At 59.0% G+C, this 16,761-nt stretch overlaps 1 protein-coding gene across 8 annotated transcripts in view; it reads left to right on the top strand.

The window, feature by feature from the left end:
* Positions 1–2,763: 2,763 nt before the first annotated feature.
* Positions 2,764–16,761, top strand: part of COL7A1 (collagen type VII alpha 1 chain) — a 32,813-nt gene continuing 18,815 nt past the window's right edge. For 5 of the 8 annotated variants that reach the window (XM_033864889.1, XM_073787890.1, XM_033864887.1 and 2 more), the window contains exons 1-44: positions 3,684–3,820; positions 3,917–4,002; positions 4,469–4,649; positions 5,301–5,460; positions 5,550–5,643; positions 5,735–5,896; positions 6,062–6,225; positions 6,303–6,432; positions 6,535–6,651; positions 6,754–6,900; positions 6,986–7,102; positions 7,178–7,327; positions 7,410–7,538; positions 8,540–8,683; positions 8,772–8,897; positions 8,999–9,142; positions 9,749–9,868; positions 10,024–10,167; positions 10,517–10,642; positions 10,743–10,889; positions 11,149–11,274; positions 11,616–11,762; positions 11,991–12,125; positions 12,211–12,357; positions 12,439–12,575; positions 12,847–12,973; positions 13,059–13,205; positions 13,293–13,465; positions 13,563–13,598; positions 13,683–13,709; positions 13,804–13,848; positions 13,922–13,984; positions 14,425–14,496; positions 14,592–14,627; positions 14,772–14,807; positions 14,990–15,061; positions 15,162–15,239; positions 15,488–15,514; positions 15,597–15,650; positions 15,792–15,854; positions 15,946–16,005; positions 16,123–16,158; positions 16,357–16,401; positions 16,481–16,516. In XM_033864889.1, the coding sequence (XP_033720780.1) occupies positions 3,699–3,820; positions 3,917–4,002; positions 4,469–4,649; positions 5,301–5,460; positions 5,550–5,643; positions 5,735–5,896; positions 6,062–6,225; positions 6,303–6,432; positions 6,535–6,651; positions 6,754–6,900; positions 6,986–7,102; positions 7,178–7,327; positions 7,410–7,538; positions 8,540–8,683; positions 8,772–8,897; positions 8,999–9,142; positions 9,749–9,868; positions 10,024–10,167; positions 10,517–10,642; positions 10,743–10,889; positions 11,149–11,274; positions 11,616–11,762; positions 11,991–12,125; positions 12,211–12,357; positions 12,439–12,575; positions 12,847–12,973; positions 13,059–13,205; positions 13,293–13,465; positions 13,563–13,598; positions 13,683–13,709; positions 13,804–13,848; positions 13,922–13,984; positions 14,425–14,496; positions 14,592–14,627; positions 14,772–14,807; positions 14,990–15,061; positions 15,162–15,239; positions 15,488–15,514; positions 15,597–15,650; positions 15,792–15,854; positions 15,946–16,005; positions 16,123–16,158; positions 16,357–16,401; positions 16,481–16,516 (4,635 nt within the window). In that variant the 5' untranslated portion in view covers positions 3,684–3,698. Of the gene's footprint in view, positions 2,874–3,683; positions 3,821–3,916; positions 4,003–4,468; positions 4,650–5,300; positions 5,461–5,549; positions 5,644–5,734; positions 5,897–6,061; positions 6,226–6,302; positions 6,433–6,534; positions 6,652–6,753; positions 6,901–6,985; positions 7,103–7,177; positions 7,328–7,409; positions 7,539–8,539; positions 8,684–8,771; positions 8,898–8,998; positions 9,143–9,748; positions 9,869–10,023; positions 10,168–10,516; positions 10,643–10,742; positions 10,890–11,148; positions 11,275–11,615; positions 11,763–11,990; positions 12,126–12,210; positions 12,358–12,438; positions 12,576–12,846; positions 12,974–13,058; positions 13,206–13,292; positions 13,466–13,562; positions 13,599–13,682; positions 13,710–13,803; positions 13,849–13,921; positions 13,985–14,424; positions 14,497–14,591; positions 14,628–14,771; positions 14,808–14,989; positions 15,062–15,161; positions 15,240–15,487; positions 15,515–15,596; positions 15,651–15,791; positions 15,855–15,945; positions 16,006–16,122; positions 16,159–16,356; positions 16,402–16,480; positions 16,517–16,761 lie in introns of those variants that run through there. The other 3 variants (XM_073787889.1, XM_033864891.1, XM_033864888.1) reach the window with 3 other exon arrangements.

The following is a 16,761-nucleotide window of genomic DNA, read 5'->3' as shown; positions in this document are numbered from 1 at the left end:
CCAGACTTTGCCCTGGTAGAGGTCCCAGCCTGGGAACTCAGGGGCCTCAGGTGGGAAGCCCCTTGCTGTGGGTCCTGTGCAGTCTCCCTCCGGTGGACCCTCGTACCCTAGACGGACCAGGAGAGGCCAAGGAATGTCCCTGAGGGAGCCTCCTTCATATGTTTACTCTGGATTCTGGGAGGAGGATAGCCTGGGGCATAGTGTTCCCATTTGGTTTCTAACTGCTGCCTGGACAGGCAAGGCAAGAATCCTTTGCCTTGATTTGCCGCTGACTCAGGCTCCAAGAATATTCCTGAGCTCAGTGGGGCCTGAGCCCCCTCCCTAGACTTGGTCTGTCCCAGGCAAGTCTGAGCTGCTGGCCTGGCAGTCCCCTCCTCATCTCCCTGAGGACCTGGTGGAGCTCTCAACTGTCTAGTCCCCCTGCCACCTTTGGGCTCTGGTCCCCAAGGCAGGTGGGCAGGTGGGCCCCTCTTCCTGTGCCCCCCAACCCTTCCACAGTCAGGTTCCCTGGGATCCCAGTGGGGGAATGGAAGTGTGGGGCCCAATTTTGCTGTGAGGGAGGTGCTGCTGGCACTTGTGGACAGGGCTCTGGGACAGGGTTTCTTGAGAAGATGGCTATTCAGAAGTGCCCCAGCATCCCAGCCTTGCAGTGGCCAAAACAGCCCTCAGTTTGCTCCCACTCCACCCCAGTGCTTTTCCCTTCAGCTCTGTTTGTTGCCACAAGTTGTCAATTAGGAAATAACTGTCAAGTGCTTTCTAGAACCCAAGGCTGGGGGACTCAGGTCATCCTACTTTGTGAACAGCTGGAGAGAAGCTGCTGGACAGTACAGAACCCTGACAGGCCCACCCCTGAATGGTTATAGACACAGCATATCCAGGCTGGGGAACAGCAAGTGCCAAGCGTGTTGTCCCAAGTTTGAGCTCCTGGAGGATGGGGCTTGATTTCTCTGCTAAGGCCAGGCCTGACTCTCAAAGGCTACAGGTGTGCTGGACACAGAGTGCTCGAGCGGGTGACCTGGTCCTAACGGACCTTGCATGCCTAGCCAGGGAATTTGATCTTTACTTTGGAGGCGTGCTGGGGGAGGTGTATTGGAAGTTAACGGGAAGAGAAGTGACTTGCTCAGCTGAGAGTTAGCCTGGGGACTCAGGGTGGGTTTCTGTGCGGTTCTGGTGAGCAGCTCTGTGGCAGAGCAGATACCACAGCTATAGTAAGAGCTGGAGTGGGCTTTAGGGGACGCAAGCAGGGCAGCATCCCCAGCAGGGCTGGGGTACCACAGGGGAGGGGCAGGTTGGAGGAGGATGACCTGCTCAGCTTTGGCCATGGTTCTGAGAAATTTGGAGGTGTTCAAGACAGATGTGTGGGGCTGGAATCCCCAAAAGAGGCCCCAGTTGGAGACATGGTGCCATCCAGCAGAGGTGGTGACCGAAGCCAGAGGAGGAAATGTCCAGGGGAGTGTGGGAGGGAGAAAGAAAACTCTAGGGCCCCAGTGTGTTTATGGAGGGAGCTGGTGTCTGGGGTTGGTCCCTAACTGTGCCTGCCAGGAGGCCACACCCCTGCTCATGAGCCTCCCCCGAGCGCCAGACCTGTGCTCATCCTCAACCTTGCTTCTGCCTCCAACAGCCTCTCGTAGCACGCTTTGAGTGACCCCCTCACAGCAGGCAGCCATTTCTTTTGGGGGACCCCTCATGGTTCTGATGAGATTTGCCTGAACACCCTCTCAGCTGGGCCTCCAGTCTCCCCTAAAGGCTAGACCCAAATGTGTATGTATGTCTGCACTGTATATGCCAGCTCTGCCCTGCTCTCACCCACCCTTGCTGTACAAGAAGAGGTGAGGGTCTTGCAGGCAGGGGCTGCCTCTGTAATGAGAGCACGACTGGTTCTCTGCAGCCCTCACGTGAAGGACAGATTTCAAAGGGGTGGGGGGTCCTGGGACATGGCTGAAGAGACCTTGACCTAGGGAAAAGGTTCTGGGCCCTGTGGATCACAGTGCTGTACTTCATGATAATTTGGGGCTGTCCCTGTAGCTCAAGCCTTATTGGACAATAGGAAAACAGGCAGTATGGATGGTTCTCACTGCCCCCAGCTCTGGCCATACCAGAGACCTGGCCATACCTAGAAGAGGACAAGGCAGACAAGTTTAACAGAAGTGCTGTCCCCTTTTGTCCCCCATTAGCCTGTGGAGCCCCAGGAGAGGCTGGGGGGCCAGGCACGTTGGAAGGGACCCTATGGCAGTGGTGAGTCTAGAAGTATTCTCCAGGCTTAAAAAAAACAGGGGACCTGCTCTTGGGAGGATCTCTCTATCTCAGTATCAACCCCTATAATGAAGACATACGTATATACAAAGAGTGTCCTTGGCCTGCAGTTGTGTTGAGGGGACTGTCCATAATCACAGAAGCCAGCTGAGGGAGACGGGCGGGAATTCAGCCTGGTTAAGGGAAGAGGAGTGAGGAAGGAGTAGTTACGAAGGTGGACACCACAGGTGGACCTTGAGGGCCGTGAGGAAGGGAGGGAGGAGCCCAGGGTGACCTCTGGGCCTGGCAGAGATGATGGGTGGAAGGGGGTCTTCAAGAAGAGTAGGTTGGGGACTTTCCTGGTGGCACAGTGGTTAAGAATCCGCCTGCTGATGCAGGGGACACAGGTTCGAGCCCTGGTCCGGGAAGATCTCACATGCCACAGGGCAACTAAGCCCGTGTGCCACAACTACTGAGCCTGCATGCCACAACTACTGAAGCCCGCGCATGTAGAGCCCGAGCTCTGCAACAAGAGAAGCCACCGCAATGAGAAGCCTACGCACTGCAACGAAGAGTAGCCCCCACTCACCGCAACTAGAGAAAGCCCACGCGCAGCAACGAAGACCCAATGCAGAAGAAGAGTAGGTTGGAGGAGGGGACTCTGAGGGGCCAAAATGAGAATGTGTGGGTAGGGGAGCCTGGCTGGAGCAGGACAGGCGCACCAGTGGGGGCATAGGCGGGAGGGGGTGGATTCCTGAAAGATGAGCTGTCACTGTGGGTGGTCTACCCTCCACACATGGATAACCCCTCCCTGGAGGCACAGCTGGATGGCATCTGCCTGGGGCTGGTTCAGAGCACAGCAAGGGGTCCAGGACACTGGGATGGACATGTCTGCATAAGTACAATACAGATTTTCTCCTCCTGGCTTGCCCTTCCAAAGTAGGGGTGGGCATTACTTGGATGCAGCCCAGTGGTGCCTTGCTGTCCCTGGCATGAGCCTAGAGCCCCTCATTTGCTGGGGGCTGCTCTGCCTGTTGAGGGGATTGGGGTGGGACACAGGAGACCCAACAGACAAAGGGATGGCTGAATCACAGGAGAGGCCAGCCGGGACTCATGGCCTGAGGGCTTGTCTGGGTAGCCCAGTCAGAGGTGGGGGTGGGGTGGGGGGAGGGGGGTGGTGAGTCATCTCCAGCTGCATCTTCTACCCCACCAACATCCTGCTGCGTCTTTCATCCCCGGGAACCTGTCTGAAGTCTGGTCTCCAGCAGTCACTTCTAGTCTGTTTGACCTAAAGCAGCCAAGATCTCTGACCCTAGATGGGGTTGGAGAGGGATCCCTCAACATCCATCTGTAGAGAACCTCCTGGGGAAATCCCAGAAGCCACGGGAGGTGGGGGTCTTTACACTTAAGTGGAGTCAGATCATCTGTCCAGGGGAGGGGTGGCAGGGGCGGCGACTTCTGGGACGATGGGTGGGGGTGGGCCGCCTGGGTCCCCGCCCGCTGCTCCGCCCCCGGGATCAGGGACTTTTCTCTGCCGTGGCGGCGGGACTGCAGCAGCGGCTGGCGATCGGAGCCGGCGGACCGGCAGGCAAGACCGGGACTGGGGGTGGGAGAACGCTGGCCTTGGACCCGCCAAGGCTGAGGGACAGAGGCGGGGTCCTGGCTGACCGTTTCCCTCACCCAGGATGAGGCTGCGGCTCCTGGTGGCTGCGCTCTGCGCGGGGATCCTGGCAGGGGCTCCCCGAGTGTGGGCCCAGCACAGGGAGAGAGGTGGGTACGGCAGGGAAGGACCCCATCCAGGGCACTGCACCCTGCCACCCGCGACTCCACTCGACCTTCATCCTGGATCCCGCCTCCCACCCTCCTCGACTTATGCATTTCTCCTAATTCTCCCTGGACTCCCCAAACCCTCCGCGACCCACACTGCATCTCCGAAACTGCATCCAGTTGTGCGTGGCTCCCCTACCCTATGTCACTCCGCGCTGGTCCCCAGACGCCAACCTAAGTCCCAGATCCACACCCGCTCCGGCGACTCTCCCTCCCCACTAGTCCTCCGCGTGAGACTCCGCTCCAGGCCCCACCTCTGTTGCCTCCACCGCTCCCAGGCCCAAGCCAGCCTGTGCCCGTTTGCACAGTGAATGAGGCCAACTCCCCTCCCCAGCCCCAAGGGACCACAGTGAGGGTAGGGGGTGGGTGGGCCCCAAGAAAAAATCGTGATCGCTTTTCCCTGCCCCAGTGAGCTGCACGCGCCTTTACGCCGCTGACATCGTGTTCCTACTCGACGGCTCCTCGTCCATTGGCCGAAGCAACTTCCGCGAAGTGAGGGGTTTCCTTGAGGGGCTGGTGCTGCCCTTCTCCGGGGCAGCCGGTGCACAGGGTGTGCGCTTCGCTGCCGTGCAGTACAGCGATGACCCACGGTGAGTGGCTCCCCACAGCTGGACCCACCAGGACCCCACCCCCAGAAAGAAGCAGAGAGCCCCCAAACCCCTAGGTTAGGCTTTAGGGAACCCAGAGGATCCCCCCTCCCACGAGCCAGGACATCTTCTTAAGACAGAAGCAGGGATCTCCTAGGTACAGCCCTCACATCTGAGACCCCTTCTGAATAGTGCCTTGCCAAAGATAGGAGCTGTGTTTTCTGATCTAGAGATGGAGAGGCCTAGAAGGGGACCCATGACTTGAGATGCCCTGTGCCTGCTGGACTCTCCTTGTTCTAGCCTCCTGATGCCTTCAGCCTCTCTCACTCAGCAGAGGGCCTCCCTGTCTGGCCAGTGTCCACCTGCTTATAACTGGGCCCTTCTTCCTACCATTATTTAATTAACCAGACATCCTGGTACCTGAGCCTGGGAGCCCCAAGGGGTCCAGGCCTGCCCAGGCCCAGCCACAGGTGTGACACAGTTGGGTACCTAAGGAGTTTGTTAGCTTGGGAGCTTCAGAGATGGAAGGTAGGAATCACAGAACCAAGTGGACTCTCAAGGGGGCCTGATACAACCCTCATTCCAGAGGCCTCTTAGAGGCCAGGACCAGAAAAAGCCCTTACTCCTAGCCTGCTGCCACCCGCCTCCCCACAGGACAGAATTTGGCCTGGATGCGCTTGGCTCAGGAGGTGATGTGATCCGTGCAATCCGAGAGATCAGCTACAAGGGAGGCAACACGCGCACAGGAGCTGCAATTCTCCACGTGGCTGACCGTGTCTTTCTGCCCCAGCTGGCCCGACCTGGTGTTCCCAAGGTGATCTCTCACCCTACCATGCCTTCCTTCCAAGGTGACCCCAAGTAAGTGTCTGAAGCAGTCCTGACTTGACCCTGCACCTGCCCCAGGTCTGCATCCTCATCACAGATGGGAAGTCCCAGGACCTGGTGGACACAGCTGCCCAGAGGCTGAAGGGGCAGGGAGTCAAGCTGTTTGCTGTGGGTGAGTACCAAGCTGGGGTGACAGGTCAGCTGGGGCAGGGATGAGTCAGGGGGCATGTGGGCAGCTGAGCCCTGATTGGGCATCACCTCAGGGATCAAGAATGCCGACCCTGAGGAGCTGAAGCGAATCGCCTCACAGCCGACCAGCGATTTCTTCTTCTTTGTCAACGACTTCAACATCTTGAGGACGCTACTGCCTCTTGTTTCCCGGAGGGTGTGCACAAGTGCAGGTGGCGTGCCTGTGGCCTTGCCCTGTGAGTTCCTGCCCACCCTGTGTGCCCTGACCTGGACCCTGACCCGAACCCCAACCTGGGAGTGCTGATTCCATCCCACGTGCTCCTGACCCTTGAGCCCAGTGCTGTACCATAAGTGCTGACCCCTGATTCTCTTGCCTGGTTGCCTGACTGCCCCTTTCCCAGCCAATGACTCAACCTCTGGTCCACGAGACCTGGTGCTGTCTGAGCCAGGCAGTCAATCCTTGAGAGTACAATGGACAGCGGCCAGTGGCCCTGTGACTGGCTACAAGATCCAGTACACGCCCCTGACGGGGCTGGGACAGCCACTGTCGAGTGAACGGCGGGAGGTAAGGATGTCAGCAGTGGTAGGTGGAGGGCTGGGGACTTAGCTGGCCAAGATGAAGTGACCTCTGACCCTGGGCAGGTGAGCGTCCCAGCAGGTGAGACCAGCATGAGGCTGCAGGGTCTCCGGCCACTGACTGAGTACCAAGTGACGGTGGTTGCCCTCTACGCCAACAGCATCGGGGAGGCCGTGAGTGGGACAGCTTGGACAAGTGAGCAGTTCTGCTAACCTCTGACCCTGCTCACCTAACCACCCATCCCAGTAACCCCTCCCCACTCTGGACTCACTAATCACTGGTGGGACCTTCCCCTAGCTGCTCTGGAGGGACTGGAGCTGACCATCCAGAACACCACAGCCCACAGCCTCCTGGTAGCCTGGCGGGGTGTGCCAGGTGCCACTGGCTACCGCGTGACATGGCGGGTCTTCAGTGGTGAGTCAGAGGCGTGGGCTGAAGGAAGTCCCTGCACCTCAGACAGGACTGTAGGGTGCTAAGTCTGCAAGACCCACTGACCCCTCTGTGCCCCCCGTGCAGGTGGGGCCACGCAGCAGCAGGAGCTGGGCCCTGGGCAGGGGTCAGTGCTGCTGCGTGACCTGGAGCCTGGCACAGACTATGAGGTGACCGTGAGCACCCTGCTTGGCCGGAGCGTGGGACCTGCCACCTCCCTGACTGCCCGCACCGGTGAGAGGGCTGGGTGCTTTCTTCAGGCTGGGTGGGCAGGCTGGCAGGGCACAGAGGCCACTGACCTCCCATGTGCCCTGGGCAGACACTTCTGTTGAGCAGACCCTGCGTCCCATCATCCTGGGCCCCACATCCATCCTTCTTTCCTGGAACTTGGTGCCTAAGGCCCGTGGCTACCGGCTGGAGTGGCGGCGTGAGAGTGGTCCGTGCAGGAGGGTGGGGTGGGCAGGCTGGGTCCAGACCTGGCCTCAGCTGGCCTGACCCTGTCATCTTGCAGGCTTGGAGGTGCCACAGAAGGTGGTGCTGCCCTCTGACGTGACCCGCTACCAGTTGGATGGGCTGCAGCCAGGCACTGAGTATCGCCTCACACTCTACACGCTGCTAGAGGGCCGCGAGGTGGCCACGCCTGCAACTGTGGTCCCCCCTGGTGAGGGCTCTGTGGGCCCGGCCAAGTGAGAGGGGAAGGTACAGGGGCCCCAGGCTGCCTCTCAGGCTGTGCTGTCCAACAGGGCCAGAGCTGCCCGTGGGCCCTGTGACAGACCTACAGGCCACCGAGCTGCCTGGGCAGCGAGTGCGAGTATCCTGGAGCCCAGTTCCCAGCGCCACCGAGTATCGGATCACCGTGCGCAGCATCCAGGGTGAGGGGGACACAGCAAGACCCGTACACACACTAAAGTTCCAGCCTTTCAAACCATTCCAGCCTTTCCAGCCCTTCTCCACTCCGGGGTCTCTACAGCCTCCTCCTCTCTCCTTGTCCATCCACCTCCCAAGACGGCACCGAGCCAGACCCCATCACAGGGTCTGTCTGCTCCCTGCCCTGACCCTGCTTGTCTCTTCATCTGGATCTGTCTCCACTCCCTGCCCCACCTCCCTGGCCATGGCTTTCACCCTTCTCCACAACCACAAGCTCAACCCCCGCCCTTCTATAACCTTAGCTGTGACCACTGTTCTCCCATGTCCCCATCCAATACTGACTCCACCTCACTGTCTGTCGATGACCTGTCAACTCATGTCGCTGTCCGCTGACTTCTGACATCCTACATCTTATGTCCTTCTCCACTGACTCCTGTCATTATGTGTCCCCATTCATCACTGGCCCATTATCCTGTGTCGCTGTGCATCACTGACTCCTTTTACCCCTGTCCTTATCTCTCACACCTTTCCATCCCATGTCCCATCCCTCACTGACCCTTTTCTTTTTTTTTTTAACATCTTTATTGGGGTTTAATTGCTTTACAATGGCGTGTTAGTTTCTGCTTTATAACAAAGTGAATCAGCTATACATATACATACGTCCCCATTCCCTCTTGCGTCTCCCTCCCTCCCACCCTCCCTATCCCACCCCTCTAGGTGGCCACAAAGCACCGAGCTGATCTCCTTGTGCTATGCGGCTGATTCCCACTAGCTAGCTGTTTTACGTTTGGTAGTGTATATATGTCCATGCCACTCTCTCACTTTGTCCCAGCTTACCCTTCCCCCTCCCCGTGTCCTTAAGTCCATTCTCTATGTCTGCATCTTTATTCCTGTCCTGCCCCCACTGACCCTTTTCATTTTGTATCTCTGTCCATCACTGAGCACCTTCATCCCACATTCCCATCTCTCACTGACCCCTGCCTGCCTATCCTGCCTTCTCCCTTAGGGGTCGAGCGGAGCCTGGTGCTTCCTGGGAGTCAGACAGCTTTTGACTTGGATGACGTCCGGGCTGGGCTGAGCTACACAGTGCGGGTGTCAGCTCGAGTAGGCACCCGAGAGGGTGGTGCCAGCGTCCTCACTGTTCGCAGGGGTGAGCACTGCAGGAGGGCTGTGGGGGACAGCTGCCTGACTCACTCTGGTCCTGGTTTTGATCCCTGACCTCTATCTTTAATCCCCAGAGCCAGAAACCCCACTTGCCATCCCAGGGCTGCAGGTAGTGGCGTCAGACACAACACGAGTGAGGGTGGCCTGGGGACCTGTGCCTGGAGCCAGTGGATTTCGGGTTAGCTGGAGGACAGACAATGGTCAGTGTGGGATGTGCGGGAGGGTTGCTGAAGGGAACGATCAGGGTATGGGGGACCAAGGGGCAGGCAGGAGCCATGCCAACATTTCTCTCTGACGTTAGGTCTGGAGTCCAGCAAGACATTGCCCTCAGAGTCTACTGCCACAGATATCATGGGGCTGAGACCTGGAACCTCCTACCAGGTGGCTGTGTCGGCATTGCGAGGGAGAGAGGAGGGCCCACCTGCAATCACCGTGGCTCGAACTGGTCAGGGCCTGACCCAGCCCCTTGGCTCTCTCTCTCCAGTGGCCCTTCAGACCCCCATGCCTTCCCTTTCAGACCCTTGCTTTTCCACAGAACTCCAGTCTCCCCCTTTAGATCCCCACTGCCTCCTCCCTCAGAGGCCCTGCTTCCCCCTTCAGTCTCCCTTGCCTCCTTTTAAGCCCCTGCCTTCTTCAGATTCCTCTGCCTGTCCCCTAACACCCCGCTCTTCTTGCCCTCAGATTTCCAGCACCTCATCTCTCAGACCCCATTGCCTTTTCTGCCAGACTTGACCATCTTCTTAGACTTACACTTTTCTTCTTTGTCAGACCCCCTCACTGCTTCCTAGTCCTCCGTCGGAACCCTATTACCTTCTCTGTCAGACCCTCTGGTCTCCCAGATTCCTGTCACCTGCCACCTCAGATTTCTACTATCCCCCCTGTCAGAACCCCCACTCCTTCCCCATCTGATCCATTCACTGCATCCGCTATCAAATCCTTGCCTCCCTTTAGACTCCCATTGCCTTCCTCTATTAGATGTCCCCCCCATCCCTCCCCCATCAGACCCTCCACTGCCTCTTCCATCAGACTCCCCATTGCCTCTCTCCACCAGACCCGCTGGGCCCAGTGAAGACAGTCCGTGTTACTCAAGTCAGCAGCTCATCTGTCACCATCACCTGGAACAGGGTTCCTGGTGCCACAGGATACAGGGTCTCCTGGCACTCAGGCCACGGTGGGCACCAGGGGTTTGGGAAGGGACCAGAGGTTTTGGAGGTTGTCGGGGGCAGGCCTGGGTGGAATGGGAGCAGGGGTTTCTTCGGGGTCCAGGTGGGACATTGGGGGGCAGAGTCTGGCTAGTCCTAGAGCTACCTTCCTCCTCACTCCTAGGCCCAGAGAAATCCCAGTTGGTTTCTGGGGAGGCCACAGTGGCTGAGCTGGATGGGCTGGAGCCAGATACCGAGTACACAGTGCATGTGTGGGCCCGTATGGCTGGTGTGGATGGGACCCCTGCCTCTGTGGTTGTAAGGACTGGTAAGTGGACCCTGGCCATCTGCCAACCACATCTCATTGGCTACCCTGTCCTGCTGCGTATTCCTGACTGCTCCAGCTGCCTGCTCCATCACAGCTCTTCTCGTGACTTCTCTCCCCACACTGACGTACCCCACATTGACTAGGAGTCCACCCACAGTGACCTCCTGGCTGCTCCACACTGCCCACTCTGAGGCACTGATCTTTTCCCACTCAGAAGTTGCCTGCACTGACCCGTCCACAGTAACCTCATACTGACCTTCAGATAGACCTCCCTGCGTTGAACATGCCTGTTCTGCCACCCTGTTCTCTGCCAGTGGCCCCTGACCCTTTTCCCTGCGTCTTCCCCCAGACCCTCAGCCCGTGGGCAGTGTCTCGAAGCTGCAGATCCTCAATGCTTCCAGTGATGTTCTCCGGGTCACCTGGGTGGGGGTCACTGGAGCCACAGCTTACAGACTGGCCTGGGGCCGGAGCGAGGGTATGATTCCCTGACCCTGCCCTTGCCCTTCCTGGCTGGGATTGGCCCCTTTGGTCAGCCACCCCTATCCCTAATCGTTGCCCTATGCTCGCCTGGCCAGGTGGCCCCACGAGACAGGAGATGCTCCCAGGAAACACGGACTCCGCAGAGATACGGGGCCTTGAAGGCGGCGTCAGCTACTCAGTGAGAGTGACTGCACTTGTGGGGGACCGTGAGGGCGCACCTGTCTCCATTGTCGTCACCACGCGTAGGCAGAGCTCGGGCTGGCGCGAGCCTTGGATTGGTGCCCTGGACGGTTTGGGGGCGGGGTTTGTTCTCGGGAATGGAAGAGGGTCCAGGGATTGGTAGTGAACCTGTGGGGGCGGGGTCTTCGGGGGGAGGAGGGATGTAGCCTGGGATAGGCAGTGGGGCCTGTTGGGGGCGGTGCGTGTTCCAGGGTTGGTCTGGGATTGGCACAGAGATTAACTGGGGACGGAGCCTCCCTGATTTTTGTGCTTTCTCTCTAGCGCCTGAGGAGGCTCCACCAGCCGTGGAGACACTTCGTGTAGTGCAGCGAGGGGAGCACTCCCTGAGGCTACGCTGGCAGCCGGTGCCCGGGGCACGCGGCTTCCGTCTGCGTTGGCGACCTGAGGGTGAGATGTGCCCCCGGTAGGGAGGTTAGGCACCAATGGGGCGGGGGTGGGGGTGGGGTCGGTGAAATCAGTGAGAGTGGGCAGGGTCTGTCAGTGGGGGTCTGCGGATCGCTGAAGGTACCTGGTATCAGTCACCTAGCTGCGTGGGATCAATGAGGGTCAGTCGGGCAGGGTCAGGAGATCAGTCAGGAGGGTGGACCCCATCAGCAGGATCAGTCAGTGAGGCTGGCGGGGTCATTGTCAGTAAGGTTCGTGGGGGGTCAGTGAGGTGGGCGTGTCCATAAATGCTGGTCTGTAGCATCCTCCTATGTGCCCCTGCCCCCCTCTCATGCCTGCCCCAGGTGGCCAGGAACAGTCCCAGGTCCTGGGGCCGGAACTCAGCAGCTACGAACTGGACGGGCTGGAGCCAGCGACCCACTACCGTATATGGCTGAGTGTCTTGGGGACAGCTGGAGAAGGGCCCCCCTCAGAAGTAACTGCATACACTGGTGTGCTCTTACCCCTACCGATGACCCACCCTGATTTCCTGTACCCCATGACCCTGAGTGACTCCTCCTGTAGCCCCCCCCCTACCATTCCTGATCCGGGGTGATCCCAGCATGACCTCTGGTGACTTCCTTCACTAAGATGAATCTGCCCCAGGATCTCCTTAGATCTCTCTCCTCTGGGTTCTCGGGACACATACTCGGATCCCTAGTCTTTGATTCCTCCTTCAGAGTCACCTCGTGTCCCAAGCACTGAACTGCGTGTTGTAGACACCTCAGTCGACTCAGTGACTCTGGCCTGGACCCCGGTGTCTGGGGTATCCAGCTACATCCTATTCTGGCAGCCACTCAGAGGCCCTGGCCAAGGTGATGGGGAGGCCAGTGTTCGGGTGGGCTGGCAGTGGGGGCTCCATGGAGGGCCTCCTGTTTAACTGAGCTCTGTCCTCTGCAGAATTGCCTGGGGCCTCACAGACACTTCCGGGGATCTCAAGCTCCCAGCAGGTGACAGGGCTAGAGCCTGGTGTCTCCTACATATTCTCCCTGACACCTGTCCGGGAGGGTGTACAGGGTCCTGAGGCCTCGGTCACACAGACCCCAGGTATGGTGGGCCCAGTGGGAGGGGCCCAAGAGAGTAGCTAGATGGGCTGACTGCTTCAGTAACTCAGCTCCCTTCCTGCAGTGTGTCCCCATGGCCTGATGGACGTGGTGTTCCTGCTGCATACCACTCGAGACAATGCTCATCGCGCAGAGGCTGTGAAGCGAGCCCTGGAGCGTCTGGTGTCTGCACTTGGGCCGCTTGGGCCACAGGCCATCCAGGTTTGGCCCCAGAGGCAGCCAGACTCCTACCTGCCCACCCCTGGTCCCACACCATTTCCCTGTCCCACCACTGGTCCAGGCTTTCTCCCTGCCCTTCCCCAGGCTCCAGATTGCCTCACTTGCTGGTTGGCTCCGTATCCTACCATCACTGCTGACCCCCTAATAGATCAGGTTTAGTTACACACCTTGGGCTCTGTGTCTCCCACCAGGCTCTGTGTCCCCTGTCCCTGCTGTGTCATCCTCCCCAGGCTCTGTGGTCTCCCCACCCTAGGTTGGCCTCCTGTCCTACAGTCACCGGCCCTCCCCACTGTTCTTGCTGAACAGCTCCTATGACCTTGGTGTCATCTGGCAGAAGATCCGCAACATCCCCTACACGGACCCAAGTGGGAACAACTTGGGTAAGGACTACAGTGGACATGGATTCTTGGGGCTTTCCCATGGGGAGCTTGGTGCCCCTGGGTTCTGACATGACCTTTCTCCCAGGCACAGCAGTGGTTACAGCTCACAGATACCTGTTGGCACCAGATGCCCCTGGACGACGCCGGCATGTGCCGGGGGTGATGGTTCTACTGGTGGATGAGCCCTTGAGAGGTGACATCTTCAGCTCTATCCGTGAGGCCCAGGCTGCTGGTGAGGAGCAGGGCTGGTGGGAATGGAGCCTGGGAATAGGGTTGGCCCCAGCAGGGTCGTCATGCAAGCTGCTGGACCCCTCCTTAGGGCTCAAAGTGATGATGCTGGGCCTGGCAGGAGCTGACCCAGAACAGCTGCGTCGCTTGGTGCCAGGCATGGACTCTGCCCAGACCTTCTTCGCCGTGGATGATGGTCCAAGCTTGGACCGGGCAGTCAGTAGTCTGGCAACAGCCCTGTGTCAGACGGCTTTGACCACCCAGGTTTGGAAGGGGCCTCTGGGGGACTAGGTGGTGAAAAACAGAGGGTCTGGGGGCTCTTGGTAGAACGGCTGACCTCAAGGAGACCCTGTGTCCACAGCTACAGCCAGACCCTTGCTCGGTGCATTGTCCAAAGGTAAGTGTCCAGGGTTGAGAGGGTGGGTGAGGGCCACTCTTGGAACTTGCCACTCTGACCGTCGCCCGACACATCTTTCCCCAGGGCCAGAAGGGGGAACCCGGACAGATGGTGAGTGGCTCTGGTGGGGGATAGAGAATGGGTTGGGGGCTCAGTGGGTCAGGGGGCGGTCAGCAGCACAGGGCTCACCGATCATCCTTCCTAGGGGCTGAAAGGACAAGCCGGGCCTCCTGGTCCCCCCGGCCTCCCGGTGAGTGCCACCCCATACCTGTCCTCTGTCCCCTGACCGGCGTACTGCCTCTTCACCTGCTCTCTTCTCTCAGGGCAGGATGGGTGTTCCTGGCCCCCAGGGACCTCCTGGAAGTACCATTGCGAAGGGTGAGAGGGTGAGTGTAGAGACCATTGAGGTTCCCCTAAGACAATCCTCGAAGCTTCCTTAGGGTTTTTACAAGAGGGAATGAAAAAACAGAGTTAGAAACACAGAGTATTCCTAGAAGCCTAAGTGGACATTATCAACCACAGCAGAGACTTTGGGGAAGGATCTGAATTAGGGGGGACCAGTGGGGTTTTGAGATCCCCTGGAGAGCCCGGGTGGAAGTTCCAAGTCCAAGGGGCAGGGAAGGCCCTGGCCTCATCACTGCCCTTATGCCTGGGGTTCGGCTCCATTCAGCTCACAGGGTACATACATCACTGCTGTACCCCCAACAATGCTCAGGGGCCTGTGGGGTGAGGGGTTCAGGTGAAGAATAGTCCGTCGGGGCTCCTCCAGCGAACCAGGGGCACTGAGGGAGGGTCCCTTCCTGCCCTAACCTCTTTGCCTCCTTAGGGCTTCCCTGGGGCAGATGGGCCTCCAGGCAGCCCTGGCCGCCCTGGTACTCCTGGAAGCCCCGGCCCGAAGGTGAGCGAGCCTTGCCCTCACGGTTCACATGGTGGGATGCTTTGCTTGAGCGGGTGGGGTGGTCTGACTGGGCTGACTCTGGCCTCCATTTATAGGGCTCCCCAGGGTGGCCCAGTCCTCGTGGAGAACCAGTAAGTTGCTCTGCTCCACAGTGTCTTCCCAGAGCCCTTTCTGCAGGGTGGGGAGCTGGGGTGGTGGAGCGAGGTTGGCTTGTAGGGGCCCACCCTGAAATGCACTGAGACCAAGCATCACCCTTTGCTCTGTTTTGTCCTCAGGGAGAGCGAGGACCTCGAGGCCCAAAGGGGGAGCCGGTAGGTGAAGGAGGGAGGGGAGGGAACCAAGCCAGGATGTCCAAGGGAGGAACAGGGTTGCCCCAGGACAGACACTGTGTGGGGCCTAAGGCATGATGAGGAATAGCTGGGGACCTCTAGGGGCTTCTCCTACCTCAAGGCTCCCATACCCTGAATCCTTTCTGCTGTTCTCTGTCCTGCAGGGAGAACCTGGACGAGTCATTGGAGGCGAGGGCCCAGGGCTTCCTGGACAGAAAGGGGACCCTGGACCTCCAGTAAGTTCTGGAGTATGGTGTGGGGGGGAGTGATGTGTGATGGGGGAACCAATGGGGTGGGTCTATGGGGTTTTACTTTATATTTTGTCTCTTCCATCAGGGTCCCCCTGGATCTCGTGGCCCATTGGGAGACCCAGGACCCCGTGGTCCCCCAGGATTTTCTGGAACAGCTGTGAAGGTGAGGGCATGACCGCCATATAGTCTCATCACCTCCATGTGATCCAATGACCTGGTGACCTCATTCAAACCCACACAACCCCTGCTGGTCACTCTGAGCTCATGTGACCTCTTGACCACCCCCACCCATGACTCCTCAGTTCCTCCATGAACTTTGTAATCCAGTTTGACCCCAAGACTCTCATTCCTCCTGGTATCTTGGGGTGTGGAGGTGTAGTCCAGGGTCACGTGTCATGATCTCTCTTCCAGGGTGAGAAAGGTGATCGTGGGGAGCGGGTAAGTGAGGGGCAAGTTATGCTGGGGGTGGCTTGGAGTCTGATTCCCCCCGGCCATCCCCTGACCTGCTGTTCTTTCCCAGGGTCCCCCTGGACCAGGTGATGGCAGCGTTGCTTTAGGGGAGCCTGGGCTGCCGGTGAGGGAGCCTTGAGGCTCTGCTGGGGACCCTGTGGCCCATGCTCTGGGGTGTGGATAGAGGAGCTGGGGGCTCTTCTGGGGCAGTGGGTGGGTGCTGGACCTCAGTTTGGGGCTCACATTTTTACTCACCTCCTCCTAGGGTCTTCCTGGAAGCCGTGGACCCCAAGGCTCAGTTGGCCCCCCTGGAGAAAAAGGAGAAAAGGTGGGAGATCTGACTTCTTGGTGTCCCAGTTCTGAGGTGAGGCCTCTGGGTGCTGGGAGCAGGGTCTTCTACCCACCTGTTTTTCCTTCAGGGTGACTGTGAAGATGGAGCCCCAGGCCTCCCAGGACAACCTGGGACCCCGGGTGAGCCGGTGAGTGTAGAGGCCAGGGATTCTGAGCGTGGTGGGCATAGCTCCAGCCCCCACCCTCAGCCATCAACCCTCTACTCCATCCTTATTCCCAAACCCAAATCTCTGAACCCCTTTCAGGGCCTACGGGGACTTCCTGGAGTCACTGGCCCCAAAGTAAGTGCCATTTTGTGAGGGGTCAGGTATGAGAGGTGACACACTGGGACCCCGTAGGATTAGGGGAGGCAGGAGGATCAGGAGATAAGGGTTCTCCCCAGGTCAGAGGCTGTGATTTCAGAGACAGATGATTGGAGTTTGAGACACTTTGTCTGGGGTTCGACAGTAAAGGCCCCTCTCCTATCTCTCTCCCCTCAGGGTGACCAAGGACTAACAGGGGCCATCGGTGAGACTGGAGAAAAGGTAAGTGCAACCTGGGGGGCCCTCAGGGCCCCAGAGGATCTGGAGCCAGACTCAGCTCTGACCCATTCTGCTCCATCAGGGCGAACGTGGATCCCCTGGCCCAGCGGGACCACAGGTGAGCCCACTGACCCCACTGCCGGTGCCAGTAGACCTTGGCTCCGTACCCCTCCTGGTTCTGACTTCTTGCCCTTGACCTCCACTGCCCCTGGCCCTCCACCCCTCCTCACATGACTCCTAATCTCTGCTGATGCAGGCTCTAACCCTCAACCCCAGGGACCCGCTTTTAGCTTTCTGACCCTGCTGAACTGACCTTGACTTCCACTGACCTGGTCTCTGTCTTCCTGCCGAGTTTGACCCCTG

This window comes from Tursiops truncatus, chromosome 10, assembly GCF_011762595.2.
Source record: "Tursiops truncatus isolate mTurTru1 chromosome 10, mTurTru1.mat.Y, whole genome shotgun sequence".
In the NCBI taxonomy this organism is placed as follows: Eukaryota; Metazoa; Chordata; class Mammalia; order Artiodactyla; family Delphinidae; genus Tursiops; species Tursiops truncatus.
Note: the sequence above shows the minus strand (reverse complement) of the source record. Positions and strands in the feature narration are given on the sequence as shown.